The sequence below is a fragment of the Prionailurus viverrinus genome, chromosome F1, assembly GCF_022837055.1.
Source record: "Prionailurus viverrinus isolate Anna chromosome F1, UM_Priviv_1.0, whole genome shotgun sequence".
Lineage (NCBI taxonomy): Eukaryota > Metazoa > Chordata > Mammalia > Carnivora > Felidae > Prionailurus > Prionailurus viverrinus.
In genome coordinates this window covers 66987974-67010247 of record NC_062577.1, presented here as the reverse complement: position 1 = coordinate 67010247, position 22274 = coordinate 66987974, and the positions used below count along the sequence as shown (strand labels likewise).

Here is a 22274-nt window from a genome sequence, read left to right as displayed (position 1 = left end):
GTAGTGGTCACTGGGCCTCAGGCTATGAGGAAATTTAATTCTGCCATTTCCTTCTGCCTATCTCCCACATCAATAACATGTGCACAATGCTTTTCAGTTTAAAAAGTTGGGGCACCTGGGTGGCTCACTCAGTTAAGCCTTAAACTCTTGATCTCATCACAGGTCATCATCTCAGGGTCATGATGCTGAGCCCCAGAACGATGCTCTCAAAATAAAGAATTTTTAAAAAGTAATCTCCTCTCAAAGATAACCCTGTCTACACTGTACAGAGAGCATGACCAGCAGAGTATGGGTTTTCCCGTGTGGATCGGGAAGGCACCCCTAAAGCGCTCTTGGGGAAACGGGAAAGGCTGCTGGGACGCAGGACGGAACCAGGAAGCACAGGTGCGCCCCCGGGGATCCAGACCACGCACGACTTCAGGACGGACACGAAGCCGATCCCGTCCGTCAGCCACGTTTGCGGAGCCAGTGCTGGACGACTAATACCGAACCCGCGCTTTTCCTGCAGTCTCTGGGGGACGACGGCACTCGTGAGCGCAGACGCTTGCAGCTTGTGCGATGCCAACTCAGCCGTGGGAGCTGGCTCCGCGTCCGCTGACAACGTTTGCTCTGGCACTGCTTACGGGGTGAGCGCCCCGCTCCGTCTGCTCGCGCCCAGACCTCGGGTTTCGCAGACTCCGCGGGAACGGCGGCCAGGCACCCGCACCCACCTACGCTCCAGAAGGGGGCTGGCTTCGCGCAAGCGCGTCAGGGCACGCCCGCCAGCGCGCGCAGGCGCAGCCTCCCTTCCTGATCGCCTCGCCTCTCTCGCCCACCCACCTCCGGGAAGTCGTCTCGTCCGCCCCCCGCCCCCTCCACGAGAGAAACGTGGAATGCGATTGGTCGCTCTGGTTGTCCATCATGCCGGTCTCGTTGCCATTGGCAGCCGGACCGGCCGTCGTCGAACAGCTCCTGTGAGACCCTGCGCCACCGCGGAAGCCGCGATTGGCCGAGGCCTGGACCGCTGCCCCTCACTTCCGGCCTCCGCGATCCCTCCCCGCCGCCGCGCCGCCGCCGCCGCCGCCGCCCTCAGCCTCCCCGCCCCCCGCCCTTCCACCATGGCCGCCTCTGTGTGGTGTGGGGTGAAGCTGGTCCTCCGTGTCCACCTATAGCGCGCACTGCCTCACCCTCACCCCTGGGGGCCGGATCCCAAGAAGCCTCGCTCCCCAACCCTTGGGGCACCAGCCAGGAAGGTTTCCTACCCCTACTTCAGGGGCAGGAGTCCGCTTTCCCCCACCTCCTGAGGCAGGAACTGAGGGTTTGCCCTGTTTCTCTTAGGGTCGGAAGTCAGAAAGGGCTCCCCTTCCACTTCAGGGGCGGAAGCCTCCCCTCCCTTTCCGTAGGTGCAGACCCCTACCCCGGCATACTCAGGAGCTGGCGGCCTTTCCCCAGCACTGCCACTGCAGAGACAGGATCTAGAGGCCCGTCCGCCTTCGCCTCCTCCGCAGGAGCGGCCTTTGGGAGAGGAGGGCGGGGTGGACAGGACAGGGACCCTTCCCTCCCCTGCCCCACTCCCCCCTCTTGCCCCCAGGTCCTGGCAACCCAGAGTTCCTCATCTCTAGGACTTCCCACCCGTCCACCCCCTGGCCTCTTCCCGTCTCCTGGCAGCAGCCATGGAGATACCGAAGGGAAAGGGGGCAGCAGCAGCTGCTGCTTCGGGAGCAGCGGGAGGTGGAGGAGGAGCGGGAGCAGGAGCCCCAGGAGGGGGGAGGCTGCTACTTTCAACCAGTTTGGATGCCAAGGATGAGTTAGAGGAGGTAGGTGTGGGGGTGGGGAAGGGAGTTAAGACATTGGGTTGAGGAGGGGTACTGGAGCGGATGCGGGTCGGGGGGTCGGGGAGGAGGCCTTCAGGGCTTTTCTGAGGCAGCACAACCACTGCTCCAGACTTCCTGCTCCTGAAGGAAGGAGCGTGGGCCAACTTCCTGAGCAGGTAGTCATAGCAACAGCAGTCACTAGGATGAAAATGGGAGGGGGGGGGGTGTTGATGAGGGAGGGAAACACCGTCCTGATCTACCGAGTTTATTTTTGACATTCCTTTCCACGCACAGACCACAGCTAGTCTTAATGTTTACCCTGCTTTGGATTTAGGTCATATATTGGGTTGAGAAGTGTGTGCGTGTGTGTGTGTGTGTGTGTGTGTGTGTGTGTGTGTGTGTAGGTGTCTGGGGGGCTGATAGGAGTTTGCAGCAGGCTTTGGAGCCTCCTGTTAGGTAACGCTTCATGTAGACACAGTCGGTTGATGGTGATGTTAACTGGGCATTTAGAATGAGCGAAGACCTAGGGACTAGTGAGTAACGTTTCGTTGGATACCATCAACTGCAGCAGAGCAGTGAGGGGGTGAATGGGACTCAGGGGACTGTCCTTCAGAACCAGATTGGGGCGCCTGGCTGGCTCAGACAGTGGAGGATGAGACTCTCGATCTCAGGGTTGTGAGTTGGAGCCCCCCGTTGGGTGTAGAGATGACTTAAAAATAAAACCTTAAAAAGCATACATACATACATACATACATACATGCAGAACAGGACTAGATAGGAACCACACAAGGGTGCTGAGAAAGGGGGTACACTGAGGTGATGCTGTGGACCTGAATGGGGATTCTAGACTGCCAGCTACTCCCCCCATCTCCCTTGTTCCTCTTGCCTTGTCCTGACAACCCAGGGTTAATCGTGTATCCCTTTGCACTGCTACTTGGGTAGAGACCTGCTTAGGAGTGTGAGACCCAGAACTGAGACATGATTGCCGAACTGTTTTGTTTGTAAGACCTAATGCATTAAACCCAGTGGTTGTCCTGGGGTGGGATGAGTGCATTAGCAGGGTCTGGCTCTTCGCTGGCCATTTCCCTGCTTCTAAGTTGGTCACTGCCTCACTGCCCTTTATCAGATACTAGAGGGTGGGCAGGCAGTTACGTGGAATTCATAGTTTAGATTTGAAAAACATGTTGGTTTAGGTACAAAATGGGAGAACATACACACAGAAGGTGGCTGGATATAACTTTGGGGGTTATCCACCTAGCCAGTGTCTGCACGCAGGCTGGTTTCCCATCATGCTTCTCCCCCATAATTCTGAGTGCTTTTAGATAAATCCAGCTTTTCTGCTGTTGCTTTTCTGAGCTAAGGTAGATATAATTAGGAACGTGAACAGTGCTTCTAAAAATAATGTATTCTCAAAACCAAAATGACTTTAGGATTGTCTGGCGCTTTGAATGATCCAGTTCTTTAGAAGGAGCCACTGTCATTGTCAAAGTATTTTTTGAGATCTGTGTTGTGGCACTGCGGCTCTAGAACTGTAGAAAGAAAATAGTTGACTGCCTTTGATCCCTCCACCAGTTTGGGTGGAGGGGAAAAGACCTCAAGGGCGGGATGAAAATCTGTTTATCCCCACCCTGATTGCGAGAGGGCTCATCCTGCCTCTGCTAGTTTGTACTACAGGGTAGTATGGCATCCTGTTCTGAACAGTGATGTGTTTGCTGGTAGACTCAGTGATGTGGCAGGAGGGGGCCATAAAAGAGAGGAAGTATTTATTCGTTTATTTGTGCTGTTTTGGACAGAGTGAACTTTCAGCTGTTTCCAGAGAGAAGGGGGAGGGAGGGTCTTTCTTCTTTTCCTCCTATCCTTTGTGCTGTAGATGTTTCCAGCACGCCTTGGCTCCCCCCTTTCCTTCTTGGCCTTTGCCCTTTGCATTTGAATTTTCCAGCAAGCCTTGCCACTGTTTTTAACCCACGTGTGTGGTTCTCACTGGACAAGAGTGTCTCTAAGGACAAGACTTACTGGCTTTTTCCTCTGGGTCTCCCCATGGGTCTCTTCTGCACACAGAAGTTATCAAGACCTGGTGTCGATTGACAGGTCTCTGTTCGGTGTGGTTGTTTTCCATCACAGGCCCACCTGTCGCCCAGGAACACAGAGGTAGTTTCCTACCTGTGTATGCCTCCCGTGTGCTGAGTCAGATAGGAATAAGACAGGATGAGGGAGACCCAAATCTGCCTGGAAGAGCTTATCATCTAAAGGTGGAGATAGCACACCCGTAGGTGAAAAACAAAAATGACAGATCCCCTCAAAAACCTGGTGAAGGCAGGGAAGAGGCTGGGGTCCTTACAGCTGGATGTGATGAGGAACGGCCTCCGGTGTCCTGGAGTATGACACACTGCCGAAGCGCATCCCAGGCAAGAGCCGTGACTCCTCCCCGGGGACACTGTTGGCTCCTTTCTTCTCTTCGGCTCTGTCCCTCTCTTTGAAGGGGAAATTCTTGCCCATCCCATTTCAGTTTGGGGAATGAGATAAAGATAGTGCCAAAAATTGGAGGCGTGTAAACATGTGGCTCCTGGTCATCCCTCACCAGGAAGGACCTTGTCTGCTTTGAGGTCAGGCTGGGAGCAGGGCTATAGGTCGCAAGCCAGCACCCCCTCCTAGCCACAGACAGGCCTTAGGGTTAGGGATAGGTGGAGGTGCATCCCCGCCAGGTGGTCTCCGAGGAACAGTTCATGACCCTGTCTGTGGAAACTCTCCAGGGAACCGGCTTTGAGTCATCTCTCGTGTTTTCTCCTAAGACCCTCATGTCACTCACAAGTGACTCTTGGCTGTAGAATACTTGGAACGCAGCTTACTCAGTAACTTTCCTAATGTGGGCCCTCGGGGATTTGGTAGGTTGGACCATATCTTCTTTTCCTAAAGGCAGTGGAATCTTGTCTTTCAGGGCCACAGACTTCCCGTAAGAGAGCAGTATGTATGTATGTATTCATTTATTTATATATTTTTAACTTTTATTTATTTTTGAGACAGAGAGAGACAGAGCATGAATGGGGGAGGGGCAGAGAGAGAGGGAGACACAGAATCGGAAGCAGGCTCCAGGCTCTGAGCCGTCAGCTCAGAGCCCGACGCGGGGCTCGAACTCGCGGGCTGTGAGATGGTGACCTGAGCTGAAGTCGGACGCTCAACCGACTGAGCCACCCAGGCGCCCCAAGAGAGCAGTATTTAATGTATACGTTTTGACCGGACTATATGTTCACCTTTCTGAGGGAAGGGAAACTGGGAGGTTAGAGGGATCTCTCTGACTCCAGTCTCAAGCTTCAGGTGTACTGGCAGCTTGGAAGGCCTCCCCCAACTCTGCCCCCACTCCATCTATTGCTGCTGTCATGAAGAACATGGTCAGGTTGTCTTAGTACTAGAAAAATCATTTCAGATGCTCCTAGAGATGGTAACTACTTTCTCAGCAGTCTGAGGTGCTGTCACGGAGGCCTTACTCTGAACAGAGCCACTCTGCCAGCAATTGTTGGAAACTGCATGTATGATTCCGTCTTTACCAGGGGCCTCTGGGGGATTGTAGAGGACAGGGTATTGCTACTTGGCAGTAGGCATTTGACTTCTGTGGCCCTCTTTGAGGGGGTGTGGTCCTTCTGTCACTCCCGATGATTTCTAGCTCATTCTCCCATCTCTGTTGCAAAAAGTAATTTCTGTAGTTTGGGAAGAGCAGGATCTTTTATATTTCTGTGCCTGGAAAGGACTGGGGCCTGCATTTCTTTCCTCATTGCTTTTATCCATGCATCTAAATTCTGGACTCTCCCACTTCTACACCCTTAACTGGGCCTCCGTGTTCCAAGAGGCCACTTTTGTTTTTGACTGGGCAGTGACCCATAGAACTGACTCAAGCCTCTGAGTGGAGCTTAGAACATCAAGGAGGGGCCTAGAGAAACCTGGTTCTGTCCAAGGTCTGTGTGGTTACATCATAGCCAGAAACGTAGCCAGCCCCTAGGGCTGTGTATCCAGCTTTGCATGAGGGTCTTGGTGCTGGGCCCATCAGTCAGGCCTCCTCCCACCTCCCCTACCCTTTACTGGAAGGCACAAGTTTACAGAGAGTGGTTAGGAGAGGAACCTGTACAGCCTTGTTAGGGACTTACCCGTGTCCTGTAGTAGGAGGGTTCAGTTTTCAGGAATCTTTAAAGACATGCCATTAGAAGAAGTAGCAGGAGATGGGGGCGTGGTCTGGTCTTCAGAGATGGGGTTGTGTAGTTGCTGAGCTTTTTCACAAATGGAACAGATGATAATTTAACTGAGGCTGCATGCTTGTCTTGTGTGATCCTCAGAACAACCTTGTGATACAGGGCTTTTTCTGTTTTTCAGATCAAAAACCAGGGTTTACAGAGGCTAAGGAACTCACCCAAGATTGGCTTAAGGCAGGCGGGTAGTGAGGGGGTTTTTCTATACCGTGCTTGTTAGTTTACCCGTTAGTTAGCTGCTGTTTGACTTCTCTTGCATCGCTGATGATTCAGCGGAATCTTCTTCCTTTGAGTAGGAAGTAATATCTGGAACCTTAGGGTGCTGTGCTGCTCGTTCACCTGGGCTGGGTAAGCAGGGTTTAGCAGCTGGCGGAACGGATTCTCCAGCCATTGGTAACTATCTTACAGAGGGATATCATTTAAAAAGGGAAAATCCACCTGTTTCTCCTTCCTTCTCCTTATCATGTGGGAGCTGGACTGAGAAATAATGGATCTCACAGCTCAGTTTTCGTGTGATCTCACGGCTCCTTTTCACAAGTACGCGGGTGCTGTCTGCTAAGGCTGAGCCTGCGGATCTGACCTAATTTGGAGGCTAGTCAGACCTGATGGGCAGTGAAGGTGTCATACCCTCAAATATGAAGGACTTTAGGCCTGATTTAGGTTGAAGTGTTGTGGCTGTGGGAGCTCCTTGCCTTAACACAGTTCTCTGTGCAACCTGTGTGCTCTTAGTCAGGGATGCATGTAGGCAAACTTAGGATGGTGGTCAAGGGAGACACATGATTACCTTTCATTCCTATACCCCTTTCCGTTGTCCTTATTCATGGTTCCTCACAGCGCTTGCCGCGCAGCCACTTGTCAGCAAGACACTTTGTAATGACTTCTAGGATCAGGGGAAGTAAATTGCCCGCCCTTGTCCATTTTGCCAGCATCACCATCATTGGGAATTGGTTTTCCTTAAATAGTTTTTGGGTTAGTCCTCAAGATAAAGGTTTTTTTTTTTTTTAATTTTTTTTAATTTTTTAAATGTTTATTTAAATTTGAGAGAGACGACACGGCATGTGTAGGGGAGGGGCAGAGAGAGCCAGAGACAGAATCTGAAGCAGGATCCAGGCTCTGAGCTGTCAGCACAGGGCTGGATGCGGGGCTCAAACTCATGAACCCTGAGATCATGACCAGAGCTGAAGTCGGACGCTTAACCGACTGAGCCACCCAGGTGCCCCAAGATACAGTTTTAAAAGACTCAGGAAGTAAGTTAGGTGGTGATAGAGGCTCACTGATTTAATATGAGATACGTTTATCAATATCTTCTCAGTATTTAGTATTAAATGCTTCTTCAGAACAGGAAGTAGTGACTAAGGTCTTAGAATGTTGAGCGCGTGCCACGTTAGAGTTAGCCTTTGAAACTAGAGTAGCTCTTGGGTGGACTTTGATGCAGCTGTCCCCACCTTTGTTTGACCAGAGCCTCAGGCATGAGCTTGGCCTTTTCTCCATTAGTCCTTTTCTTTCCTCACACTCATTTTTTAAAATTTGTTTTGGGGCGCCTGGGTGGCTCAGTCGGTTAAATGTCCGACTTCGGCTCAGGTCATGATCTTGTGGTCCATGAGTCTGAGCCCCACATCAAGCTCTGTGCTGACCGCTCAGAGCCTGGAGCCTGCTTTGGATTCTGTGTCTCCCTCTGTCTCTCTGCCTGTCTCCGGCTCATGGTCGTCTGTCTCTCTCTCAAAATTAAATAAATGTTAAAAAGATTAAAAATAATAATAGTAAAAATAAATTTTTTTTTAACTTTTTGGGGGGACATTTCAAACATTAAAAAGTAGAACAGTAGAATTCCCCTGGAGCCATCACTGCTTCCATACTTATCAGTCCCTGGTAATCTTGTTTTATCTCCCCCCAATCTCTGGATAATTTTGACACAAATCCAAGATAAATAATTTCATCTGTAGATACTTCATATGTATGTCTGTGAGGGAAGGTTTGGGTTGTTTTTTTTTTTCTTTTTAAAGTATAGCCTCAGTGTCATACCTAAAAATATTAATAGTAATTTTTTTAACAATAAAATATTAATTGTTCAAATTGGTTGTCTCATAACTCCTTTTTATTTAAAAAAAAATTTTTTTTTTCAACGTTTATTTATTTTTGGGACAGAGAGAGACAGAGCATGAACGGGGGAGGGGCAGAGAGAGAGGGAGACACAGAATCGGAAACAGGCTCCAGGCTCTGAGCCATCAGCCCAGAGCCCGACGCGGGGCTCGAACTCACAGACCGCAAGATCGTGACCTGGCTGAAGTCGGACGCTTAACCGACTGCGCCACCCAGGCACCCCTCATAACTCCTTTTTATAATTGGTATGTTCAAGTCAGTACTCAGACAAGGACCACATGTTGCATTTGATTGATACGCTTTATTTTTTTTTTAATTTTTTTTTAATTTATTTTTGAGACAGAGAGAGGCAGAGCATGAGCAGGGGAGGGGCAGAGAGAGAGGGAGACAAAGAATCTGAAGCAGGCTCCAGGCTCTGAGCCATCAGCCCAGAGCCCGACGCGGGGCTCGAACTCACGGACCGCGAGATCGTGACCTGGCTGAAGTCGGACGCTTAACCGACTGCGCCACCCAGGCGCCCCTTTAATTCTTTAATCTGAGGCAGATTCTTAGTCTGTCTTTGTCTTTTACGACCTTAAACGCTTTTCACAGATCAGTTATTTTGTAGAATATCTCTCAAATTGGGTTGTCTGAAATTTCTTCATGATTATATTGAGATAATGCATTTTGGGACAGAAAACTGTACAAGTGCTGTTCTAGCCTTTTCAGTGCACCGTGTTGAGGCATGTGGTGTCGTCAGTTTGTCTCCTTACTGGGGATGTTGACTTTGATCACTTTGTTAAGGTGGTATATCCTCTAGAATTTCCTGTAGTTACTCTTTTCCCTTTGTAATCAAGTATTTTTGAACCCAAGTAAATAGTGTCTTGCATAATTTCACCTCTGGTTTTAGCACCCCTTGATGATATTTGCCTGACTCAGTCATTCCTAATGCATTTATCAGCTAGCATTCCACTGTCAAAGAGCTTTCCTTTTCGTCTAGTTGTTATGTGAATATCAGTGGATTCTTATTTTATTCAATGGGCTAGGATTTTTTTTTTTAAGAGAGCGGGAGTGTAAGCAGGGGAGAGGGGCAGAGGGAGGGAGGGAGAGAGAGAGAGAGGGAGGGAGGGAGGGAGAAAGATCTCAAGTAGGCTCCATGCTCTGTGTGGAGCCTGATGTGGGGCCCCATCTTAAGACTGCAAGATCAATACCTAAGCTGAAATCAAGAGTCGGACCCTCCACTGACTGAGCCACTCAGGCATCCCTATAATTTTTTCTTAATATTTATTTTTGAGAGAGAAGGAGAGCAGGAGAGGGGCAGAGGGAGAGGGAGACAGAAGATCCCAGCAGGCTCCCTGGTGTCAGCACAGAACCCGATGCAGGGCTTGAACCCACGAACTGCAAGATTATGACCTGAGTTGAAGTTGGGTGCTCAACTGACTGAGCCACCCAGGCGCCCCTGTTTTTTAAGTAAGTTCTATACCCAAGGTGGAGCTTGAACTCATGACCCTGAGACTCAAGAGTCGCATGCTGAGCTGACTGAGCCAGTCAGGTGCCTTTCAATGGGCTATGGTCTTAAATCTCTTTTAGTACATGGGTTTCTCCCTCCCTGCTTTTTTTTCCTTGCAGTTTCTATGTTAAAGAACCAGATTGCCGGTCATGGTTTCCACACTCTGGTTTGCTGATTATACCCCCATGTGACTTGACTTGTAAACTGGTAGTTAGAGCTAGAGGTATGATGAGGTTTAAGTTTCTTGAAAACTTTTTGGGCCCAGAAATACTTTGCAGGTGGTGGTATGACACACTCTGAACTTTTTCTCACCCCTTCGCAGAGGTTAGAAAGATGTATGAGCATTGTGACATCGATGACTGCTGGTGTCTCAGAGAGGGAGGCCAACGATGCCCTCAACGCCCACGTAAGTATATGCCCCCCGCCCCACTTCCATTGCTCCGGGAGCTGTGAGACATGATCCAGAAGATAAAGCACTTTGTGGCTGGGCATGAGGGACAGAACTGAATGTCTCAGCTCCCTGAACCAGGCTTCCCAGCTCCTCTCTCTTCTCTGTCTTACTGTGGGAATCTGTCTCTTGGAACTTAGGTGTCTTTAAATAGCTTTGAAAAATAACTCCTAGTTCTGTAGTGACTTTTTTGTCTTTGCAAATTATTCTCTCATATTTGATCCTTTACATTTCCTAATCTGTGAGGTTGAAAGGATTTTAAATAGTACATGTAAAGGTCTTAGAGTAATTCCTGGCACAAAGTGAATGCTTAGTATTTCCTTCTTATTTATAGCAAAATATTTTTGTTATGGCTTCTCCTTAAAAATACCAGAGGCTCAGTGACCTGCCCAAGGCCTATTACTCCATGAATGACTTTGCAGCTTCCTCCTTTCCTACTGAAGGCTGTTAAGGTCTGGTAGAGGTGGTACAGTAGGATTTTTTTTTCCATTTTATTTATTATTTTTTGAAAAATTTTATTTTACTTTATTAAAAAAATTTTTTAATGTTTATTTTTGAGAGAGAGAGAGAGAGAGAGAGAGAGAGAGAGAGAGACAAAATGTGAGCAGGGGAGGGGCAAAGAGAGAAGGAGACATAGGATTCAAAGCAGGCTCCAGACTTTGAGCTGTCAGCACAGAGCCTGACGTGGGGCTCAAATTTATGAACCGTGAAATCATGACCTAAGCTGAAACTGGATGCTCAGCCAACTGAGCCACCCAGGCACCCTGAAAAATTTTATTTTATTTTTTATTTATTTGTTTTAATTTTTTTTAATGGTTATATTTATTTTTGAGACAGAGACAGAGCATGAGTGGGAGAGGGGCAGAGAGAGAGGGAGACACAGAATCTGAAGCAGGCTCCAGGCTCCGAGCTGTCAGCACAGAGCCCGACGCAGGGCTCAAACTCACAGACCACGAGACCATGACCCGAGCCCAAGTTGGACGCTCAACTGACTGAGCCACCCAGGTGTCCCTGAAAGATTTTATTTTTAAGTAATCTCTGCACCCAGTGTGGAGCTTGAACCCACAATTCCAAGATCAAGAGCTGTATACTCCATTGACTGAGCCAGCCAGGTGCCCCTTTTTCCCATTTTAAATGCTGGCCTGTATTAAGCCTTGGAGAAGGCAATAAGGGTCTGTCCTTTCCTTCCACCTCTCTCCCGAAACACATGCTTTATCACTTTTAGGAGAAGGAAATCATCAGGTAGAAGAGTTGATGATTCTCCTTTGCAGATTATCCAAGTTTTCTGGGAGAAACTGTATTCAAGAACTTTTCTCCTGTGAGTGACAACTAGTTATTTTCCTTCCTCATGTTCCAGGTGTGCAAAGGCCCCCCCCAGCATGAGGAAATCTGCCTGGGCCTCTTCACCCTTGTCCTCACCGAACCTGCCCAAGCTCAGAAGGTAAGACTCCCTGCTCTGAACTCACAGACGCTCCTCAGGTAGAATCTGGGGATATGGTGGAACTTATGGTTAGCTGACATAGTGCCAGTCCTGTTGGCCAGAGCTGGATCACCTTGTTCTCCAGATATGCGTACAGCTCCTGTTTTACTCTCAGTGAATTAGTCATTCTCTGACTCCTATCCTTTCTCTGTGTCTTGATTTTCAAGCTAAAGGGCAAGAAAAGGCATTTGTGACAATGGAAAAGCATTTGAAGAGTTGTATGTTGTAGAGTGATGGTCAAGGTTATGAGAGTCGGGACTTAGTCCAGAGAAGAGAAGCGAGCAAGTGCAGTCAGGTCCATTGAGAGTTTTTACCCAGTACTTTGCAGGGTCTGTCACTGGAAAGTGAACAGAAAGCAGGCTTAACACTGCCATCAGTAGGATCTAACAGCTTGATGCTGACGATTGGTGCAACAATAGCGTAGTGGCCAAGAGAACCCTGGAGCCCACTGGGGCCAGACTTCCTTACGAGTACTGTGTGAAAACTAGTCTGGGGTCTTCACAGACAGAAGAGTCTCCTTTATGTGAAATGGATTAAGTGGGATCCTTCTTTGGGGTCAGGGATTAGGCAGGGTGATCTCTTCGGATTCCATTCTTTCATTTAAAAAAGTAGCGAGGGGCACCTGGGTGGCTCGGTTGGTTGGGCGTCTGACTTCGGCTCAGGTCATGATCTCACAGTCCGTGGGTTCAAGCCCCGTGTCAGGTTTTGTGCTTACAGCTTGGAGCCTGGAGCCTGCTTCGGATTCTGTGTCTCCCTCTCTCTCTGCCCCTCCCTTGCTCGCACTCTGTCTCTCTCACTCTGAAAAGTGAATAAATGTTAAAAACAATTTTTTTTTTTTTTAATTAAAAAAGCCACAAAATTCTGTCTTTTGCCTCTACAGAATTCCCCTTTGCAGCAGTTCTGTGTCCTTTGAGTCTTGGGACCGTGGTTTAGAAGGATATGTCTGGTGTCTAGCAGTGACTCTATGATACTAAGAGAAGAGGAGCTTGGAGTGGGGACACTCAGTATTCTTACTGGCCTTTCCTTGAACATGGGGAAACACATGCTCTGTGCCTGGCGCTCTGTTGAGCTCTATCCAGACAGGATCTCATTTAATCTTCTCAAAAGCCATATGAGGTTGGTGGCTCTGTCCCTTCTTTCCAAGCCACTCCCAGGTTACCTATAAGGTAATTAGAGGTCAAAGACATTGCCATTTGTTCAAGGAGTACCAAAGAATATCCTCATCAGGGACAAGGACAGGGTGCCCACAGCCCTCTGGCGTAGCGGCTTGAATTAACTTCAGGGGAAAGACGTGAGCACAGCAGCCTGATGTGTTCGTACTCCACCGATGCCACCTGGAGTCACATCCAGGGTGTGCATAACGTGGAAGAACAGTGTGTACTCACAGGTCCTTGGCGTCCCAGGCCACTTCTGAGCTGGAACCTTGTTGAATTAAATTGGCATTTCATTTTCATACTGGATTTATCATCAAGACCCTTGAAGACAAATGAATGTCTCCAATTTAGTGGTTATAAACAGTAACGTGACCCGGTCTAGCTGCTCTATTTTAAAGAAATTGTTGGCAGAGACGGGGGTGAAGTGGTTGGGGTTAAGGTTTTGTTTTCTCTTGTGTGGGCTTTTATAAATACAGTTAAAGTCTTGTGCAGTCACCTCAGTGCAAATTTGTCCAGTCTGCTGGGTTTTTTTGTTGGTTTCAGGTGGGATTGGAATCAGCTAGGGTAAATGAGTAAACCCTCAGTGAAGGGGGCAGGGTGTGCGTGGTATTTTCAGCTCTTTGCCTAGCCTGACAGTGAAAGGCCATAGGCCTCTGCATCATAAATGCTCATTATGTCATGAATTTGGCTGTCTAGACATGGCAAAGGGCTAGAGCACTTTGTCTTCTTTCTGCCCTGGGACAGCCGCATGAGGGTGGCCCAGATCCTTCCTGCCTTGGGTCTCAAGCTGTTTTACAGCTGCACCAGGATGGTGTTCACATGCTAGCTGTTTCCAAGTAAATCCCCTCTTTGGAACATCCTAGGCTGACAGGCCGCTGGGTCAAGGCTCTTCAGACAGAGTAGGTGGAATCAGGGGGGTCAGAAGACATGGTTTTAGGGAAATGAGGAGCTAGCAGGTAGTGACTCATTGAGTGACCTTGAACCAGGTCAGAGTATGGGAAGAATGTGCGGCATGTCTCTGAGGTGCTTTGGTCGTCTTCCCTAAAAGGGTGATTATCTTGTGAAATCCTTCTGTCCTGAGGAAGTTTCAGGTCGGAGTTACTGGTGAGGACGGAGTTACTGGTGAGGATGGACTCTGATGCATTGTTTTAGGCATCAGCATAAAAGAAGGGGTGTGTTTTCTAAAGGTTTGCTTGCGGCTAATTCTGTCTCTGGACCAGAAACCTCAGGATAGGGTGGAGATTTGGCTCCTGGATCTTCACAGGCCGAGAGATCGGAGGCAGGGGTGGTGGAGGGTTGGTAGTAGACACTGAGTCTTGAGCACATTAGAAATCTGCTCTGGGAAGGGCGCCTCGGTGGCGCAGTCGGTTAAGCGTCCGACTTCAGCCAGGTCACGATCTCGCGGTCCGTGAGTTCAAGCCCCGCGTCGGGCTCTGGGCCGATGGCTCAGAGCCTGGAGCCTGCTTCCGATTCTGTGCCTCCCTCTCTCTCTGCCCCTCCCCCGTTCATGCTCTGTCTCTCTCTGTCCCAAAAATAAATAAAAACGTTGAAAAAAAAAATTAAAAAAAAAAAAAAAGAAATCTGCTCTGGGAAAGCAGGAGCTGAATGAAGAGCCTCAGTCATTGCTGGCAGGTGGCAGGCTGGCACAGACGTCAGGGCCAGCCCTCTGGGACTTCTTAGCGGGCGCAGCAAGGGCGGGTTGAGCAGGTAAACAAGAACTCTCGGTTAAGGACAGAGCAGGCTGGCTTCGGGTGCAGAGTGGAGTATGTATGGGGTGGGTTTTGTTCCAGTTGTACCTTGGCTTTCATCTGCCCTCTCGGCAGCCCTTATGTTTATAGTTTTTGAGTGTATCGGTTTCCTATTTGATGTCTGAACGGAACAGCTGGGAGCAGGCCTGGCTCAGGGGTTGGGGGGTGTAGGAGGCTGAGTAGGCAGGCACTAGCAGTTAGGAGGTGAAGGTGATAGGGGAGGGTGTGGCAGTTTCTCTTCCTCAGAGTCAAGGACTCAGGCCTTGGTAGTTCTCGGTTAAGAAGGTGGGTTGGAGGCTGCCTGGGCCCAGCCTGGAGGGTCTGGGGCACAAGTGCTGCCTCCATGCCATCCTGTCACCTTTCCTTTCTTCTGAGACTCTCTGCTTCTCTTCTCTGGTCCCCACTGAGTTTTGTTTTGGGTTTTTTTTCCCCATCTACTTCTCTTCCAAGCCAGTCAGAAAACTGGCACAGGGGTTGGTGAGGCAACTGACAGCATCCGGAAGGGGTGCCCTGGTGCTCAGCTGCATGTGTTAGCTACGGTGTGGTTGGTAAGGCCCCACATGGCACACGGGATCAGACAGACAGGATCTTCTGTCTTCATCTGTCCCTGTGTCTCCTGAGAAACTTGTCCTCCTTCCCTGTCCCGGGTCTCTTCTGCGCTTCTGCTCTTTATGGAACAGACAGGGCTCCTCTCTGGTGACTCTGGTCTCTGTCTGTCCTGACATGGATCTTCCTCTGCCTTTGTCTCCCTCCTCCTCTGTGCCCAGCCTGTAAGTCACACCTCCAGGGCAGGGAGGCTCCAGGGCAGAAGCACCGTTTACCAACCACCACATTGACAGTAGCTCACTGGGTTCCCTTATCCATTAATTAATTATTCCCTTGCTTGCTTGTACTGCTTGTTTTTTTACTGTTAGCGTTTATTTTTGAGAGAGAGTACGCACGCGCATGCACACGCATGTGCACGGGGCAGGGGCAGAGACTGAGGGAGATGCAGAGCCCAAAATGGGGCTCCATCCCAAGAACCATGAGCTCATGACCTGAACCAAAATCAAGAGTCGGACGCTTAACCGGCTGAGCCACCCAGGCGCCCTCCCTTTTGCTTGTACTTTTTGATCTCAGATGGAGTCAGAGGATAATTAAATTCTCCTTTGGGAATGAAAAGGGTATGAAAAGTTGTGGCACAGGAGGGATCTTGAAGCGTTGGTGTTTTTATCAGATCAGTCGTTTGACTTACGGGCCGTAGAGGCCGGAGGAAGTAACAGTAGCTAAGGGCTCAGGAGTCCCTCCTATATCAAGGCCGGAGCGCAGGAGGAGCACTTCCCTTCCGGACACTGAGGGTGAAAGAGCTTAGGGATGTGGTTGTCTCACAGCCACCTTAGGTCCTCACCTCCCTCCCCAGTAGCCTCTTCTCGCAGCTATTTCTAGCACTGGCAGAGAGGTGTGACAAGCATGGAATCTAGAACGGGACTGCCTGGACTTGGATTCTGGCTCTTCTTCTGTCTCTTCAGTGACCTGGGGCAAGTTACTTTACTCCCTTGTACCTGTTTCTTTCTTCATCTGTAAGAACAGAGCTGGTAGCACCTATTTCAGAGGGTTGTTACGGGATTCAAATGCAACCATATGTGTAATATGGAGCACAGTGTCAGTGCATGTTAGCTTAGCATATTTGCTATCGTTGTTGATGCCACTGGCTTTCCGAGGTAGGAGGTGTGTTTCCAAGGTGCCCTTTGTGCTGAGACCCTGACAGCCTGGAGCTCAGTGGGTAGTGAGGCCTCCTGAGGCCTTCCTCTGGGAGTCTGCTCTCTCTAGAGAGAGGTGAGAACACTCTCAGGAAGGGGAGCAGGAGCATTCAAAGATTGGCGTACTCTGCCTCACCTCTCCCAGGGCTGGGTGCACCTAAGGACCCCTCCTTTTTCAGTCTTGGCAGAGCAAAGGGCAGTCCAGAGAAAAGAAGAATGATGTTTAATTAAAGAAGTTCAGTTTGGTCCTGCCCTTTCTTTCTGGGGCCTTGGTCCCTGGATCCTTTACCCTAATGCTCCTAGCCCTTTGCTTCATCTGGGTGAGTCAATACAGGTCTAAAAACCTCTTTGAGGTCCTTTCTGGTCTGTTCAACCAAACCCATCCTGCAGTGACCTTTCACTGGCAGATGAAAAGCAGACGGCCTCCACCTGGTTTTGCTCAGCTTGTGGCATGAAACAGGGTGACAGTTTCTAAGAAGAGACATGGGGGGTCAAGGAGCCTTTCCTAGGAGGCTTTTCTGCCTTCTCGGAGAGTAGTTGCATTCCTTTTCCCACCGTGTGTGACAGGGCCAGGGTGGGGTTGGGGTGGAGGAGCCCTGTGGAAAGGCAGCATCCACAGGGGCCACTTGAATCCCATGAGTGGTATTTAAGGTGGCGGGGGGAGCCTGTCCTCAGCCTACCGGCTGCTCACGACCTTGCTTCTCACAGTGTTACCGGGACTTGGCTCTGGTGAGTCGCGACGGCATGAATATTGTCCTGAACAAGATCAACCAGATACTTATGGAGAAGTACCTGAAGCTGCAGGATACCTGCCGTACTCAGGTAAGGCCGGGAAGGAAAGAGAGATCCAGCTCAAAGACATGCTAGAGTTTGGATCCCCTCTTAAAGAGAAGGGACAGAGGAATCAGGGATAACATGCCCTGCCTTCGTACACCTAAACCGTAACGTGGTTGGATTCACCCTTTCCTCAAATTTGCAGGCCCTTCTCTTCATCCGTCTTCTCCTCTCCCTTTTAGTTGGTGTGGTTGGTGCGGGAACTAGTGAAGAGTGCGGTTCTGGGAGCTGACGGTGTGTGCATGACGTTCATGAAGCAGATTGCTGGTGAGTAGATGGCAAGGGGGGGAAGCAGAGAGAGGAGCCCAGAGGCTAGGTGCAGGCTGTGGAGGACAGTGAAGGGCCTTGGGGTTTCAGTTCCTGGGTTGCCTGGACTGTTTTCTCCTGAGACAGGCCTCTTCCGGCCACACAATGATGCAGAAAGCAATGGAAAAATCACAGGGCGGGGGGGGGGGGGGGGGGGTGGTCTCTTGAAGCAATACGTCTTGCCTTGCCTTGTTTTCCTTCCTGCCAGACTCAGGGCATGATGTAGAATAGTTGGCCTGATTTGGCCAGTCCTTACTCTGGGGTTTCATGGCATGTTGGATCAGGAAGGATCTGGAAGGAATGGGAAGAGAGGGGAGGGCAAATGATTTGTTCCCGTGACATTGTATGCTTTCAGAAACCCGGGTATCTTCCTTGGCTCCACCTCTGCATTCCAAACTCTTGCTTCCAAATATTTATGACATCTGATGGGACCAGTTTGAGGAAAGAACTATGTCACTGGAGAGACCCTGACATTTAGGTTTTATTATCTCATTGGCATCAGTGACATCAGTCCGAGTCACTGAATATCCAAGAGGCCTGTCCATGCTGCCTCTTTTCCCCAAATCACATGTGTTTGTTTAAAAATGACCCTGCTTTGCTATCTCCTCATTCCCATTGGTTCCTCGCTTCCTCTTTAAGATTGTCTGTAGGGGCGCCTGGGTGGCTCAGTCGGTTGGGCGTCCGACTTCAGCCAGGTCACGATCTCGCGGTCCGTGAGTTCGAGCCCCGCGTCGGGCTCTGGGCTGATGGCTCAGAGCCTGGAGCCTGTTTCCGATTCTGTGCCTCCCTCTCTCTCTGCCCCTCCCCCATTCATGCTCTGTCTCTCTCTGTCCCAAAAATAAATAAACATTGAAAAAAAAAAAATTAAAAAAAAAAAAAAAAAAAAGATTGTCTGTAACCCTGGTGCTCCTGTTTTGATGTGCATAAACCTTACCCTGTGTGATATGTGACTATGTGGACACTGACTTTTTTTTTCTTTTTTTTTAATGTTTATTTTTGAGAGAGACAGAGCACAAGCAAGGGAGGGTCCAGAGAGAGAGCATGAGCCAGGGAAGGGCAGAGACAGAGAGAGACACAGAATCTGAAGCAGGCTCCAGGCTCTGAGCTCTCAGCACAGAGCCTGACGCAGGACCCGAACCCACAAACTGAGAGATCACGACCTGAGCTGAAGTCAGACACTCAACTGACTGAGCCACCCAGGCACCCCTTATATACTTTTTTTTTTTTTTTTAATTTTTTTTTTTTTAACGTTTATTTATTTTTGAGACAGAGAGAGACAGAGCATGAACGGGGGACCGGAGCAGAGAGAGAGGGAGACACAGAATCGGAGGCAGCCTCCAGGCTCTGGGCCATCAGCCCAGAGCCCGACGCGGGGCTCGAACTCACGGACCGTGAGATCGTGACCTGAGCTGAAGTCGGACACTCAACCGACTGAGCCACCCAGGCGCCCCTCCTTGTATACTTTTAAATGGGTGAATTTTACAGTATGTGAATTGTACTTAATTACAAAAAAAAAAAATTTAAAGTATGGAAAATTATGTCTGTAATTTACTTCTAAATAGTTCAAGAAAAGTACTTTTCTTGCAAATTTTCTGTAAATATTTTTAAAAGTTTATTTACTGGGGCGCCTGGGTGGCGCAGTCGGTTAAGCGTCCGACTTCAGCCAGGTCACGATCTCGCGGTCCGTGAGTTCGAGCCCTGCGTCAGGCTCTGGGCTGATGGCTCAGAGCCTGGAGCCTGTTTCCGATTCTGTGTCTCCCTCTCTCTCTGCCACTCCCCCGTTCATGCTCTGTCTCTCTCTGTCCCAAAAATAAATAAAAACGTTAAAAAAAAAAAAATTTTAAAGTTTATTTACTTATTTCGAGAGAGAGCGCACACACATGCGCACAAATAGAGGAGGAGCAGAGAGAGAGGGAGACAGAATCCGAAACAGGCTCCAGGCTCCAAGCTGTCAGCACAGAACCCGACGCAGGGTTTGAATCCATGAGCCATGAGATCACGACCCGAGCCAAAGTCGGATGCTCAACTGACTGAGCCCCCCGCAGGCGGCCCAACACTGACTTTTTAAATTAGGAAGGAGCAAGCATGATGGTGTGCTGGCTCCTTTACCTCCTGGTGTTTCCTTTCCTGGTTTGGTCTTCCTAAGTCTCCGCTTCTCATCCTCGGACTTTGGTCTGGCATTGCCACATGTAATTTTGCCCCAGAAAGTTCCATAGCAAGCACAGAAGACCGTGGCCTGTCTTGTGCCTGAAACAAGAAACCCTTGGCCTGTGATGTGCCTGACTTGGTTTGGGACACCCTGATGCTGGATGGCCACTGTCATTGGCTGCCTGTATCTCAGGCCCTGTTTGAGATGTCACCCTTTCTTCCAACCAGGGGCTTTTCATGTCTCTGTCCTAGACATTGCCTTTCCAGGGTCAGAGTAGTCCCACTCCAACCCCCAGGTTATAGAAAAGTAGCAGCTCTGGTTTCTGGAAAATTCTAGAACCTTCCCTTCCTTTCTCTGTGGAAGCAAAGGGGAAACTTCAAAGCATGAGTGAACAGAAAGCAGGTGTTCCAACACTCAGAACCTCCATGATGGGATAGCAGTTAGGGATGGAGAAACAGGATGGGTGAAGAACTGTGTTGGATTAGCGGACTTGCTAATGAAAGCCATTCTCGTTGTTTTCTCCCCCTTTGAAATCAGGTGGAGATGTTACTGCAAAAAATATCTGGTTGGCAGAGAGTGTCCTGGATATCCTGACAGAGCAGAGGTAGAGTCTGCCATGATGGGTACAGGTGTGGGCGGCCTGAGAACACCTAGGGTTAGAGAGGGGGAGGGAGGGCAAGTGGAGGAATCAAGGGTATGGTATGGCCCAGGGGATTAAGGGGTGGGGAAGAGGTCTTTGCCAAAACATCTCAGAACCCAGGAAAAACTAGCTTCATCTGATAAGGGTTTATTTTTGATCCAGACCTCCTTGGAATGTTTATCTTTGGGGGGAGACATGGGAGAATGAGCTCAGCAGAGTGGGGCCAGCCAACCACTCGGGCCTGGCAGGTACCCCTTTTCTCCCTTCTGAGGCTCTCCACCCAACAATCCCTGCTGTCTTGAGATGGGAGTGAGGAGGTAACGGGCCCAGGAATTCTGCTCAAGTTTGCACACAGGGCTGGGGGGCTGCGGTGGTAGAGGACGTAAGGGGGACACGCTGGGCTTCTGGCCAGTTCTTTCTTTTTCCCATCAAAGGACCAGAAATTTTATAAGGGCTGTTCCGTATTTGAACTTGTTGGGGGCAAGGCCTCCTCTTGGTCTTCTGTTGCTTGACTTCTGAGTCTGTTTTGTGTGAGGCCACCACAGTAGTCAAATGTCCATATTTCCTGTGGTTCAGAAGAACAGACTTCCTCCCTTATTCACACTTGTTCTGGGCACTGCCCCAGCGGAGGGCTGGGTCAGGTGCCGTGCAGCGCCACCTAGTGCCCTGGGCTGGGCTCTCCGCTGCGGCTCCGGCTCAGGCACTTCCATTGGTGCCGCTGCACAGCCCGGGAGATCCTAGCACTTTCTTGCAGGGTGTCTGTGCCTGTCTGGTGTCCTGGGTCCAGTGGTCTCACTTTCTTTTTCTCTTTATTACCCATCCCAGGACTCAGTTACATTCATCACCTTTGCTGACAGTCTTCCTAAATGATCATTCTCATTTTGTTTCTGTTCTGGTACTGTAAAGCTGCATTTTCCTCATTTGGGCAGTTGGGAGCGGTCTCCGTGTACAGGTGTCACATAACTGCCCTACCTTTGCTCCTACCCCACAAAAACTCAAATCTTTTGGTGCAAGTGAGTCCCTAGATGCTTAAAACCATCTTCTTGGGATGCCTGGGTGGCCCAGTCGGTTTCAAGTGTCCAACTCTTGATTTCAGCTCAGTCATGATCTCACGGTCCTGAGATCGAGCCCAGTGTCAGGCTCTGTGCTGAGAGCGCAGAGCCTGCTTGGGATTCTCTCCTCCCTCTGCCCCTCCCCCACTCACATGCGCTGGCTCACTTGCTGTCTCAGAAACAAAACAAAACAAAGTCTAATTCCACATCTCCCCTTCTCCCTCCTCCCCAAGTGTTTCTAGGGCCATGGAATTAACAGGTAGCACATGGGGGAGGGCCTCCCCATTGTCCTTGGATTCTGCGTTCACTCTCTGAAAGGAAAAGACCAGAGTCTTTTAATTAGGTGTCTTGAGCACTTTTCCGGAATCAGGATGTTGCCTGGTTGGCTTAATTAAACTTGTTTCTCTGGTTCCCTGGCTTCCAGCAGGGGTGCCAAAGGCCTTATAAGTACTTGCTTGAGGGAGATAGCTCCCAGCTTTGGCACTTTGAGACAGCATTGGAGTTTTTGTCCTCTCCCCACTGTCTTTCTACCCTTTTGAAAGCAGCAGGGAGCACATTACCCCCTCCCCCCAGGGAAATTTAAAAACTCCTGAGGAAATAGGCTTTGCCATCCAAAATCATGTTCTTCTTTTCAGATTATGATTTAGGGCAGGTACCTCATTGGGAGTGGGAGCAGTGGCCAGAGAGCCAGGGAACCCTGTATGGCATGGAGGGCCACTCGTGGCAGGCACAGTGGCAGGGCTGACACAGTACACCCTAAAACTGCCAGCGTTCTCAAGGTGTCTTAGCTTCTGGAGGTCCTCATTCCACTCTGTAAGAACTGCTGGCTTTGGGACACCTCTAGAACCTCTTTCCCCATTCTCTGGGCTGGATAGAAGCTGTAGTTTAATCTCTGTCCCCAGTACCTCGCGTGGTGCTCGGCACATACATGACAGGTGCTCAGTAAATGTTTGAACGAGTGCATCAATGAGCAAGCATTTGATTGGAAGGTCAATAGTTATGTGAAAAAGAAAGATTGCTTTCAGTCAGCGCTTATCTCCATTGGGCGCCTGGTAGAGTGGTAGGAGGTTGTCCCTACCTGAGCCAGTTGGTAGTCCAAGATGGTCA

The 22274-nt window shown here is 49.6% G+C and overlaps 1 protein-coding gene and 1 long non-coding RNA gene across 2 annotated transcripts in view; one reads left to right on the top strand and one right to left on the bottom strand.

Annotated features, from left to right (window-relative positions):
• Window positions 1-933: 933 nt before the first annotated feature.
• The window catches only part of INTS3 (integrator complex subunit 3), a 39065-nt gene continuing 17724 nt past the window's right edge, over window positions 934-22274 (top strand). The window contains exons 1-6 of the mRNA XM_047839836.1: window positions 934-1796; window positions 9940-10023; window positions 11423-11506; window positions 16895-17008; window positions 17203-17287; window positions 20013-20079. Coding sequence (XP_047695792.1) covers window positions 1653-1796; window positions 9940-10023; window positions 11423-11506; window positions 16895-17008; window positions 17203-17287; window positions 20013-20079 — 578 coding nt within the window. The 5' untranslated portion in view covers window positions 934-1652. The remainder of the gene's footprint in view (window positions 1797-9939; window positions 10024-11422; window positions 11507-16894; window positions 17009-17202; window positions 17288-20012; window positions 20080-22274) is intronic.
• On the bottom strand, window positions 12625-13259 carry LOC125155036 (uncharacterized). The gene is made up of 3 exons (XR_007148034.1): window positions 13196-13259; window positions 12931-13020; window positions 12625-12704 (listed from the first exon to the last, which is right to left on the bottom strand). It is a non-coding gene; the product is annotated as an uncharacterized LOC125155036 (long non-coding RNA).